The 19,696-nt window shown below is 37.7% G+C and overlaps 1 protein-coding gene across 1 annotated transcript; it reads left to right on the plus strand.

The window, feature by feature from the left end:
* Positions 1–630: 630 nt before the first annotated feature.
* Positions 631–16,896, plus strand: LOC122077108 (3-isopropylmalate dehydratase large subunit, chloroplastic). Its single transcript, XM_042642908.1, has 15 exons — positions 631–811; positions 895–1,026; positions 1,120–1,290; positions 1,595–1,747; positions 1,859–1,927; positions 2,035–2,151; positions 3,876–3,950; positions 4,153–4,230; positions 4,338–4,433; positions 4,553–4,602; positions 12,903–12,957; positions 13,096–13,227; positions 14,748–14,795; positions 14,925–15,083; positions 16,434–16,896. Exons 1-15 carry the CDS (start codon positions 764–766, stop codon positions 16,572–16,574), a joined length of 1,524 nt encoding a protein of 507 aa, XP_042498842.1. The 5' UTR covers positions 631–763; the 3' UTR covers positions 16,575–16,896.
* The last annotated feature ends 2,800 nt before the right edge of the window (positions 16,897–19,696 follow it).

Below are 19,696 nucleotides of genomic sequence, written 5' to 3' on the forward strand. Positions count from 1 at the left end.
ATAAAATGAAATGGTGAGAAAATAAAAAAAGTATGTATGTTTGGTAACCAAGTGAAGAAAATAAAAGAAAATAAAAAAAATTCAAAAAATTTTGAATTTTAAGAGAGAGATTGATACATAAGAAATCATTATGTAATCATTCATTTTTTTGTTTTATCATGTTTTCATATTTTCTCATGTTTTATTATATTTTTGGCAAGATTTTTTTTTGAAGAGAAAAAAAAAACTTCACAATTCTCAAGAAGAATTTTGAATTTTAAAAACTGAATCATCCCTTAAATAAAGACATGTCAACTACAAAGAGAAATTCTTAACACAAGTACAGTCTTAGGCTACCAAACGCAGCCTTAGGCATTGACGTTTATATCTGTCGGTAATGGTTCGCAGTGGATTAATCACTTTTGGCTTTGCTTCTAAAAACGGTCAAAAAAACAAAAAAGGGTAAAAGTTTTTTTTTTTTACCCTGAAATGATATGGTCCGGGTAAGAAACTAAACCCGCTCCATTTACTGGTTTAGGGCCTTAGGCAAAGTCAGTCACTCGGATCCATTTTCCTCAAAGCCGCCTCTGACAGTTGTCACTTCTCGGGAACTCTGGGGAGTGGAGATTCGGAAAACTCATTTTCTTTAGAAAAAAATCGTTTACAATTCCGATATCCGTTTCTTTGCCTGGTCATAAAAGCTGATTGATTTTTAAGTTGTGCGATCATCTTATGTTGCGCTACAGAGAGTGAGGGAGTGGTAAGCCCTAGGAAGAGCCCATTCATGGCGTCCGCTGCAATTGCCTCAAATCCCTCAACTTTATTAAAAAAGGTTCTGTCTATCTCTGTTTCCATTTAACATTTGATAGAGGCTTTTTCTTGATAATCTTATTATATTTGGGCATTTGATTACAGAACGAGTTGGGTCTTTCTTCTTTCTCGTCATCTTCGTTACCCATTCAAATATCCAAGAGAAGATGTTCCAAAAAAGTTGTTTCAGTCATGGCGCCGTCGCAGACACAGCGTTCCCCATCAACCACCGGTTCAGTTGCGTATCTTCCACTCTGCAGCTCTCATTTATCTTCAAAATAACCGTTTTTTTTTTTTTTTTATGTATTGTGGTTTCTGCTTGGATTTTAGGTGAAAACCGCTATGACGATGACTGAGAAAATCTTTGCGAGGGCGTCTGAGAGGTCCCAATTGAACCCCGGAGACAATATTTGGGTGAATGTTGACACCTTGATGACCCATGATGTGTGTGGGCCTGGAACGATTGGGATCTTCAAAAGAGAGTTTGGCGAGAATGCAAAGGTATAATTTCGTGTTAATTGATTCAAAGGAGAAAAGGCTTATGATATGATAAAGGCTCAAAGCAAAGTGCTTAAAGACCCATAACTTATATTTATTTAATACGACTGAAAAGGGCGGATCTTTTTTTTTTTTTTTTCAAACTGTAGCTGACGCTTGTTCCTTTCACCCCTTCCTCGTGTTTTTTGTGTTTTTGGGTATACGAGATAGTTTCCAATTCAGTTGCAGTCAAAGATGATATTATAAATAATGCTATCTTGCAATTTACTAATTTTTTTTATTCGAATTCTTGATTCAAAAATTGAAGGTTTGGGACCGTGAAAAGATTGTAATTATTCCTGATCATTATATATTCACAAGTGATGAACGTGCGAATCGCAATGTGGATATCTTGAGGGATTTCTGCACAGAGCAAAACATCAAGTACTTCTATGATATCACAGATCTTGGTAATTTTAAGGTGTGTTTCTGTCTTCCTGATTTGATTTGTTACCAGTCTTTCCTACTGAAATAGATTATAATTCTCTGCACATTTATTGCCATTGCATTGAATTTACTATCAATCTTGTAGGCTAACCCAGATTATAAAGGTGTATGCCATATTGCCCTTGCCCAAGAAGGTCATTGCAGGCCTGGAGAGGTAACTTTCCTTAAATTCAATTCATTTAAATATTTTAAAATGCATTGTTTGTGATTTTTCCCCTTTCCATGGTAGCCCTTGTTTTCAAACTTTAAACCTTCCTTCAGGTCTTGCTGGGTACAGACTCCCACACATGCACTGCTGGGGCATTTGGCCAGTTTGCTACTGGAATTGGAAATACTGATGCTGGTTTTGTAATGGGTACTGGAAAGCTTCTTCTCAAGGTCAGTAAGTGTTTATAAGGTGCTTCCTAATGGTACATGTGATTGAATTTTCTGTTGTGTTCATATAGTTTTTCAATCTCATATAGACTATTTATAGCTTCTTTCCATTTATTTGCATGTCAAAAATACTAGGGATATCACAGACTGTCTGTTTTTCTTTAGATTTTTATAGGAATCTATCACACTGTATCCTTGATTGCTTTATTCTCTCAAGAAGTTATTGTGGTTCATCTTGTTGTTTTTTTGCACTTGGGTTTTGATGGGTATTATGCACTGAAAATGCAAGTAAGTATCAAACCTCTGATTTCCTTGTGACATATTAAGCTATGTATTGCATATCAGTTCATAGTCACCTTCAATGAACTCTCTCTCACCACCCCCCCCCCCCCAAAAAAAAAAAGGATAAAAAACCCTTGGTAGGGCTTTGAATGTTGGAACTGTTTTTGGATGCAAATTATGAAAGCTCGTGATACATGAATAGCAAGGAAGTTTCTAACAGTTAACAGTACCAGACACTGATTTCCATTTGATTTATAGTGAATAGAATAAGAAAAGAGCATTACCAATAGCAAGAACTTCATGGATAGAGAATATTCTCTCAATTCCAATTCAAAACCAGCAAACAGTCACATGTTAGAAAAATAAAAAACAGTGTATGAAGAAGAAGATGGATAACTCACTTTGGGTTTTGTTGCAACAACCAGCCCTAGAAACTCATGGCACCAACCACCAGAGTAGGAAAGAAGATAAAAATGCCACTTCACTTTATTAAAACAATTGCAACACATTCATGTAGAGCACAAACCAAACTAACGCTTCATTCAATTCTTAGATATCTCTCTTCTAATAGTCCATTGGTTCAATATATAGGAAAATAAAATACATGAAATTGGAAACCAGCTAAAATAGGAAACTGGCCTAATCTAGGAAACAAATCATGAAAGGAAACTAGTTCAAACCAATTCTAAATCTTATGTGTGCTACTGCTTGGAAATAAAGGTTCAAAATAATAAACTACTATTTCCAACCCTTGGTGGACCAAAACCCTGTGCTGGACTGGTTCTTCTTGGCTTTCAAAGTCGGTCATGCTGGTCCAACCGGTCAAGTGCAGCCGTATTTGCATCAAACCTATGGCTACTAGCCTACTATATTCTTTATTGGCTTGGTTTTAACATTGTGAAATAGCATTTACTCTGGTGGGATCTGATATGTTGAGAGGTCTGGGTACACCATTGCTAGGCTAATTATCACATGGAGCATCAGCTTGTCTGGACATCCATTGGTATAATATGTTTGTCATTGTAGCCAAAAGTCAAGCCTCTTTAAGCCATCCTCCAGAGAAACCTTTGGCTACTATATTCTTTGGTGGCTTGGTTTTAACATTGTTAATTAGCAATTACCCTGGTGGGATCTGATGTGTTGAGTGGTCTGGGTACGCTACTGCTTGGCTAATTATCAGATGGAACATCAGCTTGTCTGGACATCCATTGGCATGATATGTTCATCATGGATTGTGGAAGCCAACAGTTAAGCCCTTTTAGGCCATCCTCCAGAGACCTCTTCCTCTTTGATCGATGACCACAGAATTATGTTCTGAAAATTGAGTTTGTTACAGAATCCTTATTTCCCAGCATAAGTAGATGGTCTTTAATGGAATTGAAGATTAGATTATTTCGGTTAATCTCTGTTGGCTACTTAAAGTTTTCATGCTTGTTCAAATGCAGGTGCCCCCGACACTGAGATTTGTAATGGATGGTGAGATGCCTGATTATCTGCTTGCGAAGGATTTGATTTTGCAAGTGAGTCTCTCTGATGTTTTAGACATCTCATTTCATTGAAAGTTGAGACTGGTACCCTTTTAGGGTAGTATTTGCCATCCTTCCCCACCCCCCCTTCCCGAGCAGCATGATTTGACTATATACATCAATGTGGGTCTGTGCTAGATAAGCTACTTTGGATTTTTTAATTCAATAATCAACCAACGATCACTGGTATTTGCAGATTATCGGTGAAATTACTGTCTCTGGAGCAACTTACAAGTCCATGGAGTTTGTTGGCTCTACTGTTGAAAGTTTAACTGTAAGAACACAGAAGAAATGGTTGGATTATTTCTGATAGTTATTTATTTTATCAGGGTGATGCTTAACCTTTTAAATTTTCATTGCTTTATTGATTTTGACGTGAAGATGGAAGAAAGGATGACATTGTGTAACATGGTTATTGAAGCTGGGGGTAAAAATGGTGTTGTGCCAGCTGATAATACCACTTTTAAATACCTTGAGGTTAGTACAATAGGTCTATTTAGTATGTTTAATTAAAAAACATTTTTGTGTTTGAGTTGATTTGTATATAATCTTGCAATGAAATACTCACTCCAGGTTGTGACTTTGCTTCCTCATAGGGTAAGACATCAATGCCTTTTGAACCAGTATACAGTGACAAGCAAGCAAGGTAGTGAATACCAACTTTTCTCTTCAGAAAAAGAACTCTGTTTTTCCTTTCTGCTTGATACTCTTTTACTAATTATATCATTGAATGGTTATTTTTCTTTTCAATATGCTTTTTAATTTAGTTTAAGGCTTGACAATATAACTATAAATATTTGGGCCGCTTATAAAAAATTAAAAGTTAATAAAAAAACGTTTGTCATCCAAAATTGCAAACATGATTATTTGATTGTAACACTAACATCAGAATTTTTTTTTACTCAATAGTTTGCACTATTGTGAGCTTGTGGTGGAATGGTTAAGTTGCAATATTGCAACATGTTGGTCACATTTTCGAAACTTGGAAACAGCCTCTCCTGCAAAGAAAGGGGTAAGACTGCGTGCATTTGCCTCTCCAGACCCTGCGGTAGTGGGAGCCTCGTGCACCGGGTTGCTCCTTTTTTTTTTTGGATTAAAAAGAAGAAAGGGGGAAAGTATCCATCATCATGTCTGTATAGTATGAAAGCCAAGAGGAGGAATCTACTTCTCCCCTATGTCTCCAGAAAGATGGCAATTCTCATACCGAAACTCCATACTGTCAATATTTTGGTTGAGGGTGGCATGGGCCTGAAAAATCGATTTGTTGCCCTCCACTCAGAACCTCAACAAGTAAGTCAGCATATAGTTCAAGAATGAAGATCTCCTGAATGCCTTGAGCTCCAACATTGTTGGAACATCAGAATAACATAGGACTTTTCCAACATTATTTGTTCTTGCATACTAAATCTATTTGCTGCATGTAGATGTGGTCATGTCCTACATGAGAGATTCTGATATCTAGATAATGCAAAATCGATCTTGAACCACTAAAGCCAGCAAGAGATCAATTGTAACAGAATTGCATGTAGGGACAAACTTGTCCGAAGAAGAGAATTCTCTTAACATTTTTTTAACGAATAAAAGAAGAAATAAAAAGGATAACCAATGCTTCATCACCTGACCTGCGGGAATTGAATCACAACCATCCCCAACCTACTGAATCACCACAGTAAGGTCTGATTGGAATCATCACCAATCAGGCTTTTGGAATGACCACCAAGAGTTCTGGAACTGCATCACCACAATCCAAAAGGACAGCATCACCAATGCCCTAACAAGGCTGAAGCCAAAACTCACTTTTTTTGCCAACCGTTAAGAGGGTCCAAGTCCCTTCTCCTTTATTTATAACTTCATGGAAACCAATAAAATAGGAAACCTCTATTATGGTAGGAGGATCCCTTACAAGTTACAACTCACTCAGTCTTCTTTCAAAATAAAATCTATCTAGAACATTAAAAAAGTAGAAACTATGACTGGATTGTAGCATATCTATCCAACCCATTAAAATAGAAAGTAAGAAGCTACAAAGTGAAACCCACAATCCCCATGGTAGCTGGAATATCTTTAACAGAATATTCTCCATTCATCTCTCTTCTGGATATTCTAGAATATCTTCTAAATCTCCTCTAGAACTTCTAGAATATCTTCTAAATCTCCTCTAGATCTTCTAGAATATCCTTTAAATCTCCTCTAGATCTTCTAGAATATCTTTCAAATCTCCTCCCTGTGATTTGCATCACTAGAATAAGAAATTGAGGTCAATCAAAGAAATCTTGGGTTTGAGTTCTTCTAGAGTAGAAAATTATAAGTTTTGTGGTTGTGCTATTTCAGAAGAACCAGAATTTAGAATAAATTAGAGAAGTAATAAGAGAATGAACAGAGGTGTAGGGCAGAACTAGGGTTGGCTACATGCTGAATATATTGGGAGACAACTGGAGCGACCTGATTGTGCGGTATGTCCATAGTTGTCAAGAACTCCTTGGTGTCCAGTCACCTTGGTCGTCTAGGTGGGCAAATTGGACACCTTGGTTGCCTTGATTTTGGATCCTCTCCAGTGCCTTGGGTCGCCTAGACGCCGTGCCAACTATGGGTATTTCCATATTTTGGGTTTCCATGTCTGACATACATTGTTATTTTTTTGGGCGGTCGACCTTCGATGCCAATGTTGGAACATGACACTTGTGTCTGTATGTGCAAATCATAGCCTTACAACAAGACCAATATCTTGCATGCTGGCTATTTTTTGGAAGTTATGCCAATCCACTCATAGGGTGTTAGTCTTAATGCAGTATCACTTGAGTGGTTGGACAGACAATGCTAGCTTTGGAAGCCCAAACCCAGGCTGAATAAGTCCAACCCGGGCTTTTGGTCCAACAAGGGTTGGGCTTAGTTTATTTATTTCATGTCTTTTATTTCCAAAGCAGCATAGGAAGTTGGTTTACAATTTGTTTCCTTTTTAGAGTTTAAGTAGGGGTCTTGTTATTTTCCCTTTAAATACTTGCTTGTACCCAACATTGGACACAGTGAATTTGAATAAGAAGTTGAATTGAGATTTTGTGCTTGACATGAGTGTGCTTGGTTGTGCGCTTCTCTTCCTTCCTCCCTTGCTATTCTGATTTCTTCCTGGGTTTTTCGTTTCTCCTAACTAGCCCTCGACCAAGTCTGGGATTTCTATTTGCGGAAGCGATCAGGTGTTCGATGGAGTTGATGAAATTATAATTGAGAGGAATAGTAGAAGTTACTTGATTGTTTCTAAAAATCAAGTATAAAGTCTTAAAGTTCATCAACGTAAGGATATTTAGTTGAAAAATCTTTTGGTGCATTATCAGACAACATATATTATAATGGAATTAAGGTTTGAAATCTCGTTTCGTTTCGGTGTTTCGGTGGGTTCAGAAACTGAAATTTCATTTCGTTTTGGCGAAATTTCGGCCAAAATGGTGTATGTTTTTTGTTTTTTTTTGTTGACTATTTTGGTGGTCAAATGGCCATATTTTGACCTGAAACTTGGTGGGTAACTTATTTTAAGGTTAATAAACATGCTTAGAACATAAAAATGCAAATATGTTAGGACATGACATTGTTTTAGATTTGCACCTTTGTTTGGCAGCAACCGTCGAACTGTTATGAAAATTTCCTGGTTTTGGAGAAAGAACTTTAGCTTTCCTAAACTTTGAATGTGTAGATCTTGTTGGAGTCCAATGGAAGTTAAAATCTGTGATGATGTGGCTAATTAGAGGCTTGTTGGAGACTTTGAGTGTTTTTCCTTCAAAATATGAAAATGGAATTGAAACCATCGAGATAGGCGAGACAGTCGAAATTTCAACCGAGATATGGTATTTATTAAACATGGAATGTACCGAGACAGTTGAGATACCGAAACGATACCGAAATTTCGGCCAAAATACCGAAATTTCGACCGAAATATTGTACAAATGTTATTTCGGGCCTTATTTCGTTTTGGCAAAAAAAAAAAAAAAACCGAAATTCCAAAATTTCGCCGAGATTTCAAACCATGGAATAACATCATCAATTCATCTTTTCTGTGATTATCGCTTCGGTTTTGCTATTTTTGCCATCACCTTTCCACTATTTAGGAGTTTTTCAGTTTTAGTTGAGTTCGTTGGCTGTTTATGCAGATTGTGCTACATGCCTCCGATGGGTGTAGTAAGACAACTGCTTGCTTTAGAGGAAAAACGCTCCTAGTTACCCGTTCAATTGGTCCAACTGAATATAAAATAAAATAAATTTAAATAAATTTGTTAGTTTAACTTCTTCATTATGTCTTTTATCCCTAACTACAATTCTTCCAGATATTTCATTACTGCAGAATGTCTCTCGTTCAACGAAGAGCCTATTACCATAAACCCTCTGTCTCTCTCCAGGCAACCAAAGACAAATAGCAGGGACTAACAAACAGGAAACATGAAATTTGGATCTGTAGTTAGATCTGTTATTTCAATTTCTTAACACACTACATTTTGATTTTTATCTCAATTCTTCATTCTTCAATTGACAATTAGCAGATGCAATCATTCACTAAGGAAATCAGAATCTGAAAGGCCTCCTCACGAAGGAATATGGGAAACATAATAAATGAAATCGAAGGGTGATGGAGTAGCCTTAGAGAGAAGAGGGAAAATCGTTCAAAAGAGGGAAGAGGTCACACACCACGCACAAATTCACTAATCTAAAAATTAAATTCACTCTAAAAATTAAACATTGAGTTATGTAAGTATATAAAGGGAAAATAAAAGACTACTACTTAAACTCTAATACTGAAATAAACTCTTACTTAGACTCCAAACATAAACCTACTTCTCTACCTCCTACGTATCCTACTCAAAGACAAATAAAAGACAAAATGTAAAACTAACTACTATCAGCCATTGTTGGACCAAAAACCTGGGTTGGACCTGTTCTTGGCCCTTGGCTTCCACAGTTGGTCCTGCTGGTCCAACCAGGTAAGTGCAACTGTATCTACATCAGTTCTCCCCTTCTGAAAAGAACTCAACTTCGTCGAGTTTGAATGGGGTCCAAGAATGCCGTCAGAGTTGATGCGCTTGATGAGAAAAGTACCAACTGTCTTCTTGAGCTTGAGAGGGGGAAGATTCTTTGCTGGAAGGAACTTCATTTCGAGACCACTATACTGAAAAGTGTATGTATTCTCATATCCACAGTGTTTGACTTTCTTTTTGAACAACCATGGGCGACCTAGTAGAATGTGACAAACTTTTAGAGGGAGAACATCACATTGAACCTGATCAATAAGTCCACCAATGGAATATGTGAGCAAACACCTTTCATGAATTTTCAGATTATTGTTGTTCACCCACCCAACTTTGTAGGGGTTAGGATGAGGCTCAGTTTTCAGTCCCAACTTGCGAACATCTTCAGCAACAACATTGGTACAACTGCCGGGGTCGATCATCATATTACACAAACTGTTATTGCATTGCACCCTGGTTTGAAAGATACTGTTACGACGCCAATCGTCCTCCTCAGGAATCTTCTATGTAGTCAAAAGAGGACAGATCACATAGAACGGTTGAGGCTCACCATCACTATCATCATTAATCTCATTAGGATCATGATCACATTCAACCTCCAGATTTACTGTTCCTGTTTTCGGTTGCTTTTCTGGTGCATAGGGTATAAAATTGTCCTTGTCAATGTAGGCTAACAACCGGTTAGAACGTTGATTAGCTCTATGCCTGTACCTCTTGCATGAGAAACATTGAATAGCCTCCTTTGGAAATGCTAAGTTCCTGTCATAACCACGCTAAAGTGAGGAGTATGGCTGATTAGGTCGTGAAGATGACATGTCTGAATCACGACGAGGTGGAGAATACGGTTGGCTAGGCCGTGAAGATGCCATAAATGAAGCACTAACCTGTGGTGTATTGATTGACTTTTCCTGTTGAGATGATTGTGGCTGAATAGAATTAGAACCCCTAGGGAAAGCATCTGTAAATGGCCGCTGATCGTATGGACGTTTCGGACTCTCCTCAACCTGATATGCTACCTGGACAGCGTCTTCCATTATAGGCAGTCGGCTAGAGGTAAGGGCAGCACTAAGTTGAGGGTGTAAACCATTACGGAATTGTGCCACCAATACTTCTTCATCCCACTCAAAATCCGAACGAGTAGCCAAATAATAGAACCTAGCAACATATTCTTCCACAGTCAAATTCTCTTGTTTCAACTGTGCAAACCTGAGATCCATGCGTTGCTTGTAATCAGAAGGCAAGAATCTCAGGTTCATGACTTTATGCATTTCAGCCCAAGTAGTGACTAAACCAATGCCTCGGGTTCGGTTCTGTTGATGTTGCTCAATCCACCAGATTCGGGCCGTGCTTTTCAGTTTGGCCTCTGCAAATCGGATCTTTCGAGCCTCAGTCAACCCGTACCATCTGAAGAATGTCTTTAGGCTATGAATCCAGTCAAGGTACAATTCTGGATTATTGTCTCCATAAAAATCAAGGACATCCAATCTTGCTGCTCTTTCTGCTCCATCATCATATCTACCAGTTCCATATGGTGGTGAAGGTGGCGGCGGTGGTTTATGATGTGGTGGTGGATCCTGTGGAACGGTGTTGGAAGAATCCCTAGATTGAATGAGACTTTTTCATTTATCTGTTGCCTCCAAACGAGCAATAGAAGCTTGCATGGATTCCATCATTGTCATAATAGCTTCAAATTTTGCATCAGTTTCTCCCTTATGGGAGTTCAGTTGTTGAACAACTTCACTATTGGCTACCATGGTGGAAATGGGTAAGATTACACTTGAATATGATGGTAAAATAGTAAATAGATGGAAACTTAAAGGAGAATGGCAGAATGGTAATTATCTTACATATTTTTTTTTTATAGGGTTTTTTATTTTTTTTTATTTTGTAGGGATGCAGAACTGTAATTATTGGAAGTGACAAAATAGGGCAAAAAGGGATAATGGAGGAAGGGATGGGTATTCCAAGAAATAGAAGATATAACAAGGAAAAAAAAAAAAAAAAGAACCAAAGGGAAATCGTGGTTTGAGAGTTGGAATACAGACCACAGTTCTCTTTCTCCTTCTTGGATACGGAACCAGTAGCGGGAGTTGGATCCTATCAGGAGCGAGGCTCGCGATGGCTTTGCAGGTATGTGCTCCTTTCTCTCTCTTCTCGACTTCTCTTCTTCTTCTTCTGTTTCTTCTTTCTTCTTCTTTCTTCTTCTTTTTTCTGATTTCTGTTTCTTTTTCCTGTTCTTTCTTCTTCTTCTGTTTCTTCTTTCTTCTTCTTTCTTCTGATTTCTGTTTCTCTTTTCTGTTCTTCTTCTTCTTCTTCTTCTTCTATTCTGCTCCTTCCGTCTTCTCTTCCATTTTTTTTTTCTTCCCCCGATTCTGCTTCTCTCCACTTCTTCTGATTCTGCTTGCTCTCGCTGCTACCCCTCTTCGTTTGACTTCCTTTTTTTGTTTTTTTTGGTTTGGCTCGCCTTTCTCCTGCTGCTTCTTCTCCTGCGCTGTGTTTTTTTTTTTCACATTGAACCTGCAGAGAGCTCGATTGAGAAGACGGTAGGGGTTTTTGCTGCTTCTCTGCGACTCTCATCTCTCTGCTGCTGTCTTTTTTTTTTTTTTTTTCTTTTTTTATTTCTCAGTCCCTGTAAGATCAGAAAACAGGAATGGAGAAGAGAGATGGAGGGGTGTTCTCAGTAGGGCCGAAACAGGGAATGGGGGAGAGAATAGGGGGTTGCAGGGAGTGGGAATGGGATGAAGTTGTGCTTCAATAGAGCAAGGGAAGGGATCCTTCGGCTCTGATACCAAATTGATGGAGTAGCCTTAGAGAGAAGAGGGAAAATTGTTCAAAAGAGGGAAGAGGTCACACACCACGCACAAATTCACTCTAAAAATTAAACATTGAGTTATGTAAGTATATAAAGGGAAAATAAAAGACTAGTCCTACTTAAACTCTAATACTGAAATAAACTCGTACTTAGACTCCAAACATAAACCTACTTCTCTACCTCCTACGTATCCTACTCAAAGACAAATAAAAGACATAATGTAAAACTAACTACTACCAGCCATTGTTGGACCAAAAACCTGGGCTGGACCGGTTCTTCTTGGCCCTTGGCTTCCACAGTCGGTCCTGCTGGTCCAACCAGGTAAGAAGTGCAACTGTATCTACATCAAAGGGTGCTTTTTAAGAATATCCAAATGTAAAAAAGATTGGGAGAGGGCAGATTATTCATGCTCTTTGAAAAGGGAACAGTTTGATGTTGTCAGGTTTGAGATTAGTTCAGGGAGAGAGAGATCCCTAGTGGCTGAGTTCTCATGATGAACTCATTAATGAGATAAAATAAATTCTCTCTCAAGTTTCAGCTGCTCCCTCTGTTCTCCTTTTGTTATAGCTTAGTTTTGCATTTCACTGAACTTCTTGCTTGTGCTGTGCAATTCCTTCGATTTATGCCTTATATCCCAAGATAACGGTTTTTTTCCGTACCTTGAAATGAAATTTATATCAGTTTTCTCCCTTGGGATTAAATGTTATCTTTCAGTCTTTGTTTTTTGTGCCTATTCTGTGTGATTTACTTTAAACACTTGAATAGCCTACGATCTCACCTCCCTTTTTCTGTCCAATGACACTTCAATTTCTTGAGGGGAAATCCATTAACTTTTCACTCTGCAAAAGTTCACAATATGAAGTTATTAATTTAGGGTGCTGCGAAACTTCTAAGTTGTGCAGGAAATATGGATCTTAAAAGTAATAGTAATTTTGATTGACATGGTGAATACTTAATGGGCAGTTATATAAGTCCACTTACATTTTTAGTAGTTGAAAATAAATGATTCTTTTTTTATTTAATTATAAAAAACATTCAGCTTTCATTATCTCTCTTAAACTGCCTTATTTACTTAATCTGCTGGAAATTTACATGGACTGACAAGCTTATTATCTTGGCTTATAGGTTTCTATCCGAGTATAGATTTGATGTCTCCAAAATAGAGCCTTTGGTGGCAAAGGTAAGTAGGTGTTCAGTGGCATTTGAAATTGTCAGTTTTCTGAAATAGTGAATGTGACTCCGAGTGTATGTGATATTACATATGTGGGGTAAATTATGCCTCAGCCCTCGGGTGACTTTTTTTTTTTTGATTTCGCAGCCTCATTCTCCAGATAATCGTGCTTTAGCTAGAGAATGCAAAGATGTGAAGATAGATAGAGTATATATAGGCTCGTGCACTGGTGGAAAGACTGAGGATTTTCTTGCCGCAGCCAAAGTTTTTCTAGCTTCAGTAAGAAGCTCAACATTGATGTTATTAATATTTATGTTTCAAATTAGTTTTTCTTCTTAATGATTCAGCAGTTGAGTCTCTATTTTGTTTAAATTAGCAATGGCTGCATAAGATTTTTGCTTCTCTTTGATTCATCAAGTTTACAGTCGGCCTTTTCATTTCCTTACTTATATTTCTGAATGTATCATGTAAATGTTGTTTCTTACTATCATCTGAACAGTATATGAAGTTTTTATGAATGTCTTTGGCTGGATTTGATTCTGCATCTGGGTCACATGGATACCAAGTATACATCTTTAACTGACACACATCATGATATATAAGATTATAAGTACATGGATACCAAGCCTTTGTCGTTAACTGACAGAAATGCTGATAAAAGATTATAATTACATGGGCATGAGATCATTCGTTGCTTCAATAACATAATTTTTGTATATGATATTATGATGGAATAAGTCTTGATAAGTATCGGAATGGTACTTGTGGTTTGGACAAGTTTGCTAGTGTACATTGAATGCTGCTAGTCTGCTATACACTAGACCTATTATAAACAGTGACTACATATAATTTAATTATTAGAAATGTAAATATGCAATTAAAACAATCAAAATCAGTCAAGTAATACCCCTTAGCCTTATAGTAGAGTAGCTAAGAGCTTATGGTAATTTAAAAACGTAGGGATCGCCCAACTAGCTTATTGGGGCTTTGAGGGATGCCTTATGTTTCCCTTATCAAGCAAGGCACAAGCCGCAGGCCACTGCTCGTAGGCAGTATCGGTGTCCAGTCCCTCAGTATCAGTCAGTGAGCGCCGAGCGCTGTTGGCAAAAGAACTTAGCAAAAACACCAGCAAGTAGGTGTATTCTGTGAACTACACGAGCTCTTGTGGCAGAGAAGCTGATATTGTGCAACCTCCACTCGCCAAAGGCTATGGGGATCTGGGATTTGAGGACACGGACTGACAGCACTCAACTTTCCTCATCCTTAGTCCTTTGCCAAGTTTTAAAATTAGATCTTATCCTTGATAGTTGCTTGAATTTCATCATCCCCCCCTCCAACTTTTCCTAGATAATATTCACTTTCCTTTATATTTCCCTAGAACTTATTTAGCTATATTCTTAATATGAGTAGCCGTCTTGATTTACGTCATGTTAGAGTCGTCATCTGAGTCCCATCTTCCCTTGCTACTAGTTTATCAGTAAATGTCTTGTGTTTTCTCCTTTTAAGTTTCATCACCTTATCGTAGGGTAGGTAATCTTACATTCTCTACAGTTTACCGTTTTAAACAGATATCTATTACCAATATCTATGTTGCATGGTTAAGCTTTCCCTTGGTATAACCTTACATTTATATGTTCAGCTATCAGCCCTTCTAGTTAGAAAAAGTCTTCACTGGAGATTAGTTTGCATATTTATTTATGTATTTTGGTATTGTGCTTGAATGCAAAGCATTTGCATAAGTTTGAGGCATTCATCAGTTTTTTTCTTTCAGATATAAATCTTACTTTTGTTATGTGCAGGGGAAAAAGGTCAAAGTGCCAACTTTTCTTGTACCTGCTACTCAAAAGGTTATCTTTATGATACTGTGTTATTTGTAGAATTATTATACAGTTGGAATTTTATTATATCGTAAAAGGTTGCTCTATTTTCTCAAAGGTTGAATTTATTTATTTATTTTTTGTCCATTAAATTGGCAGGTTTGGATGGATCTTTATGGTATTCCAGTTCCAGGATCTGGTGGCAAGACTTGCTCTCAGATTTTTGAAGAAGCTGGTTGTGATGTGCCTGCAAGTCCTAGCTGTGGAGCTTGTTTAGGTGGCCCAAAGGATACATATGCACGCATGAATGAACCTCAGGCAAGTATTAATTTTCATGTGAAACTGATTGATCTGTAGTTAGTGTGCAAGTTTTTGCACACATCATCAATTCTCTAAAGAGAAAATATGCTAGTTTTCAGTCGGTCCCAATTTCTCTGGGATTTTTTCAGAGAGTCAGAGGACCACTTTTCAGATGATAGTCCTAACGGGACCAACTTAGTACTTAACGTCCAGTGGGTTAAATATTTCTTATGGCTTTTGGCTTTACCTTCTTTAACCACCTACATATTAGTTGAAGACCAAAAAGCTTACTTATTCTTTATATCTAGTCATGCTCTATTCAAGAATTGAAGCATAGATTGAGCAACCTGGTTCCATAAATTACTGGCTCATGCTTTCAATGACAAACTCTTGTAGGCTTCTGTATCAGCGCTTTTGAAAGCTGTTATAAATAATGGTTGCATGCTGCAGTGGCTGTTGGATTCCCTATTGCATATTTTGTAACCCTGTGAAGCAAGGGTTGTAAGTCCAAAATCGACCATCTTGTGAGTGGAAGTACATGCTTGGGTGAAAAATAGGACAAAGGGAGAAACAAGTAAAGAAAAATGAGAAAGAATGATCATTTTTTTTTAATTACATTTTAATTATTCGTGGTACTTCATCGTTGTTGTCGTCATCTTGTTTTTGTCTTCTGAGAGTACTAGCACTTGAGACAGACCGAGTAGACTACGTAGAATTAAACTCTGAATTGAGCTCTTCAAGTGGGCTCATTAGCACTTAAGACAGACTGAGTAGACTACGTAGAATTAAACTCTGAATTGAGCTCCGCAAGTGGGCTCATTAGCACTTAAGACAGACTGAGTAGACTACGTAGAACTAAACTTTGAATTGAGCTATGCAAGTGAGCTCGCAGGTGGAGTCTGGTGGGATAATGCACAATAATTTTTAACTGATTACAAAAGGCTGGTTCCCCTTGATGCAGCCTTCCTGGTCAAAAACTCCAAAAAGGAGAAGTTGCTTTGAAGAGTCAAGTTGTACTTTTTCTGAAATCCCAAGTGCTCTTTGATAAGTTTTTAGCCATGATAAACATCTTACTTGTCACAAAGTATATACAGGCTTTATATCTGTGCCTCTTTCCTCTTATTCTCATACTCTAATCTTTTCATTTCTCTCTTTCCCCAATTTTCTGTGGATTTTTTTTCCTATTTCGTTGCTTTTTCTAATGGATCCATGTAGCTGACCCCATTAAGTTGGGATAAGGCTGATTTTGTTGTTGTATATTTGTGGTGGTGTTCTACTTGCATCCTGATAACCAATGCTGAGCCACAACTGCAATGTGTAATAATTTGTTTTTTTATTTTAACCTTTTTGGGAAACTGCACTTTACAGGTTTGTGTCTCGACCACAAACAGGAACTTCCATGGTCGAATGGGGCACAGGGAAGGGCAAATATATCTGGCTTCTCCTTACACAGCGGCAGCATCTGCTTTGACTGGTTTTGTCACTGATCCAAGAGAGTTCTTGCAGTAACCATCAAGACCAATTATTATGTATGCTTCTTTATTCTGTACCAGAGAAAATTATGTCATGGAGTAGTGTGAGTGTTTGTTTCCATTCTGTTCATCACATGAGCAACACCAAGAATTTTGACACTGGAAGCTTTGATGACTCTTTTCCAGCACACGACCATAAGCCGTCTTTGCTTGTAGTGTGCGCCAGTGTTGGACACTATAGGCTTTTTTTTTTTTTAATCTTCTGTATGGGAAGACAGTATAGCTTTACTTGGTTGTTTTGTAGTTTATGGGTGCCTTGCATTATGAGTTGAAGATATGATAACATCTCTTAAATCGTATCTTTGTTCATCAAACTACAGAAAGGTGCTGTAGTGTTAGAATCCTAGGCTCGGACCAGATTTGGGGTTCATTTGATCAACCTCAATCTGGTCCGACCCTTGGATTCGAACCCTACTAGGCTTTTTGAATCCCCTTCGACACCCCACATCCTTAGTTCCAGGGTGAGTGATCTGATTTTCCCCCCTCTTAAGGAGTGGACTCTCCCATTGGTCCAGCATCTCTTTTCTGATGAGATAGATTATTTGAATTTCCCATGATGACTGGTTCTGTCCCAAGAGAAAATCTGGGATTATTGCTGCGGAGTTTGAGGCTTATATCTTTTTCTCTCAATCCCCTACAGCTCATCCTAGACAGCCATTTACCTGGAGAAAATTTTTGTTCCTTATCTTTTCACCCTAAGATTAAAATTTCCTATGGCTCTCTGTTTATGATTTTAAGGAATTGGAGAACCATATCGTTCATGGCAGGGACTCCATTTTTGTCCACACTAGAATGGTAGGTATTTATTTAGATGCGGACTTGGCCAACTTCATGGAGAAGTCCATGTTGAATCTCTCTTTCTGTCACCAGGTATGGTTGATCTGCTTCATGAAGGACCTGGGACATTCTCTTATGGCTGAAGATTACTGAGAACTGATCTGTAATTTTTTTAATTCGATGAAATGCCTAAAGGTATTAAAATAAATAATGCATTTTAAACAGATATGTATCCAAACAATGTTCACAGCTAAGAATGTATACCAAACATAGCCTTAGTGTGCAAATTATAAATCTTTGGATTCAAAATTTAAAAAAAAAAAGGGGGGGGGGGTTGTTAAGATCCCTACCTGGGTAGGTCCCTTACGTCAAATACAGAGTGGCAGATAGATCACACTGCCCCCCGGCTGGATGCCTATGTGCCTCGACTGGTTGGCTCTCATGCTGGTGCAATGACAACCAGGTAGCGATACCCAGCTCATAAAAGAAATGGGCAGAAAACACTATCCACTTACGCAGCCACTGTGCTTGCAAGCAGGCCAATGGAAGGCTACACCGTTTCATTGTGAATGTCTATATTGAGTAAAAATATCTACAATTGCGGGGTTTAACTATGCCTTTACTTTTTTTGGAAACTTCCCTGACACCCCAAATTTAAGATTTTCTTGCACATGACGGGATACTCATTAAAGATATCATAAACAAATGGATGGATAATTATCCAACATGTGCATTTTGCACAAACATTCTAAGTCATTGTGGTATTAATTCTTACCCTACGACTTTGTCAAGAGAATCTGGGCTGCTAGCCCATTGGATTTGAGAACTGAGAAGCTTTCTACAACGACCTTTAATAATTTGATTATGTATTTCTTTAATTCAAATTACCCGATAGTTATAATTCCACTTTTTTCCCTATTTTATTATGTCTGCCACTTTATCTGAAACCAAAGAAATAATGTTATTTAAAAAAAAAACAACTCCAAACCCTCACTTAAGTCTATCTCCTGCAAACCGCTGGTTAAGCTGTAAAGTACACCAATAAAACAACAGGTGATCTTCCCCACTCTCAACTCTACTATCCCAGGGTATCCTATTTTAGATTACCCTATTTTAATCCATTCAAGCATATCTGATACTTTAAATAACAAATCAGGTTGGGCTTATTGCTGGTTATGTATTGACAGGAGAAGATTTTGAGGGAAAAGCATTTTATCTTGGACTGATGCAGGCCACACTAGAGGGATGGAGCATTGGTGAAATTTGGAGCAATGCTAATGAAATAGCAAAGCTCATATCTAGAAGCAGTACCACACCGTGGCCTTCGAGCATACCTTCTTCGTTTTTGAACATATTACGTCTAACCTCTTTTTGGCTTAGGACCATAAAGCCATGAACAATTTAGTTAACATTAACATCTGTGACCCAAACATTGATGTATTAAGTTTGTTAGTTTAATCCTTTTTATTTCTTTAAAAAAAAAAAAAAAAAAAACCACTATGCCGTTACGTTACATAGAGAAGGAACAAATAAATACATTTTAAAACTATTAATGTAACAGATGAAATTACAAAAAAATATTTGACAAATATATAGTTTCATACTTAAATGATATATCATTATGAAACAAACAAGAAATAGTGGTGAAATAGTGATTTCATAACCCATGTATAAAGCCAAAACAAGAGGATATATTTGCATTTATCTTCGAGTATGCCCACACGCGTTTACTGGTACTTGATTACTTGGCAAACTCTGTTGGACTAGAATTTTCCATGTGAACAAAAGACCTTAGAATCTACTTTTCCACAAAATTGAACTCGACCACTTTGCCCCATGGCAGATAATTAGGTGACAAATGAAACCTTACCCAGGTGGGCGATGGGCCACATAGGAAACCAGAAATCTTAATAGAAACCAACAGTATTTATCCCATTCTAAATGAATATATGTATATGCGTGTATGTGTGTGAGAGAGAGAGAGAGAGAGAGAGAGGCAAGGAGCTTTGGCATATGTTCCCTTAGAGAGTGAACTTCAAAGAATGGATCCAAGAAAATTTAAGAGAAGAAAATACTAACGTAGTCCTCCCTCCTACTTTACACAAGAAATCCAAGTGATACAGAGGATATAGCAATTGAGTCAGGAGAAACTTGCCTCTTTTTAATTTTGGGTTGAAATAAACACAATCTGATTATAGACCTACCTCGGCAAACCTGCTCTTTACCTGCAAGGCTGTCATTACCTATTGTAAGACATGAAATAAACAGGTATATTCAGATTACCTGATGAGCTTGGTGATCTTCCCTGCCATCTCTGAATTG

The sequence above is a fragment of the Macadamia integrifolia genome, chromosome 4 (genome assembly GCF_013358625.1).
Source record: "Macadamia integrifolia cultivar HAES 741 chromosome 4, SCU_Mint_v3, whole genome shotgun sequence".
NCBI classification, from domain to species: Eukaryota; Viridiplantae; Streptophyta; class Magnoliopsida; order Proteales; family Proteaceae; genus Macadamia; species Macadamia integrifolia.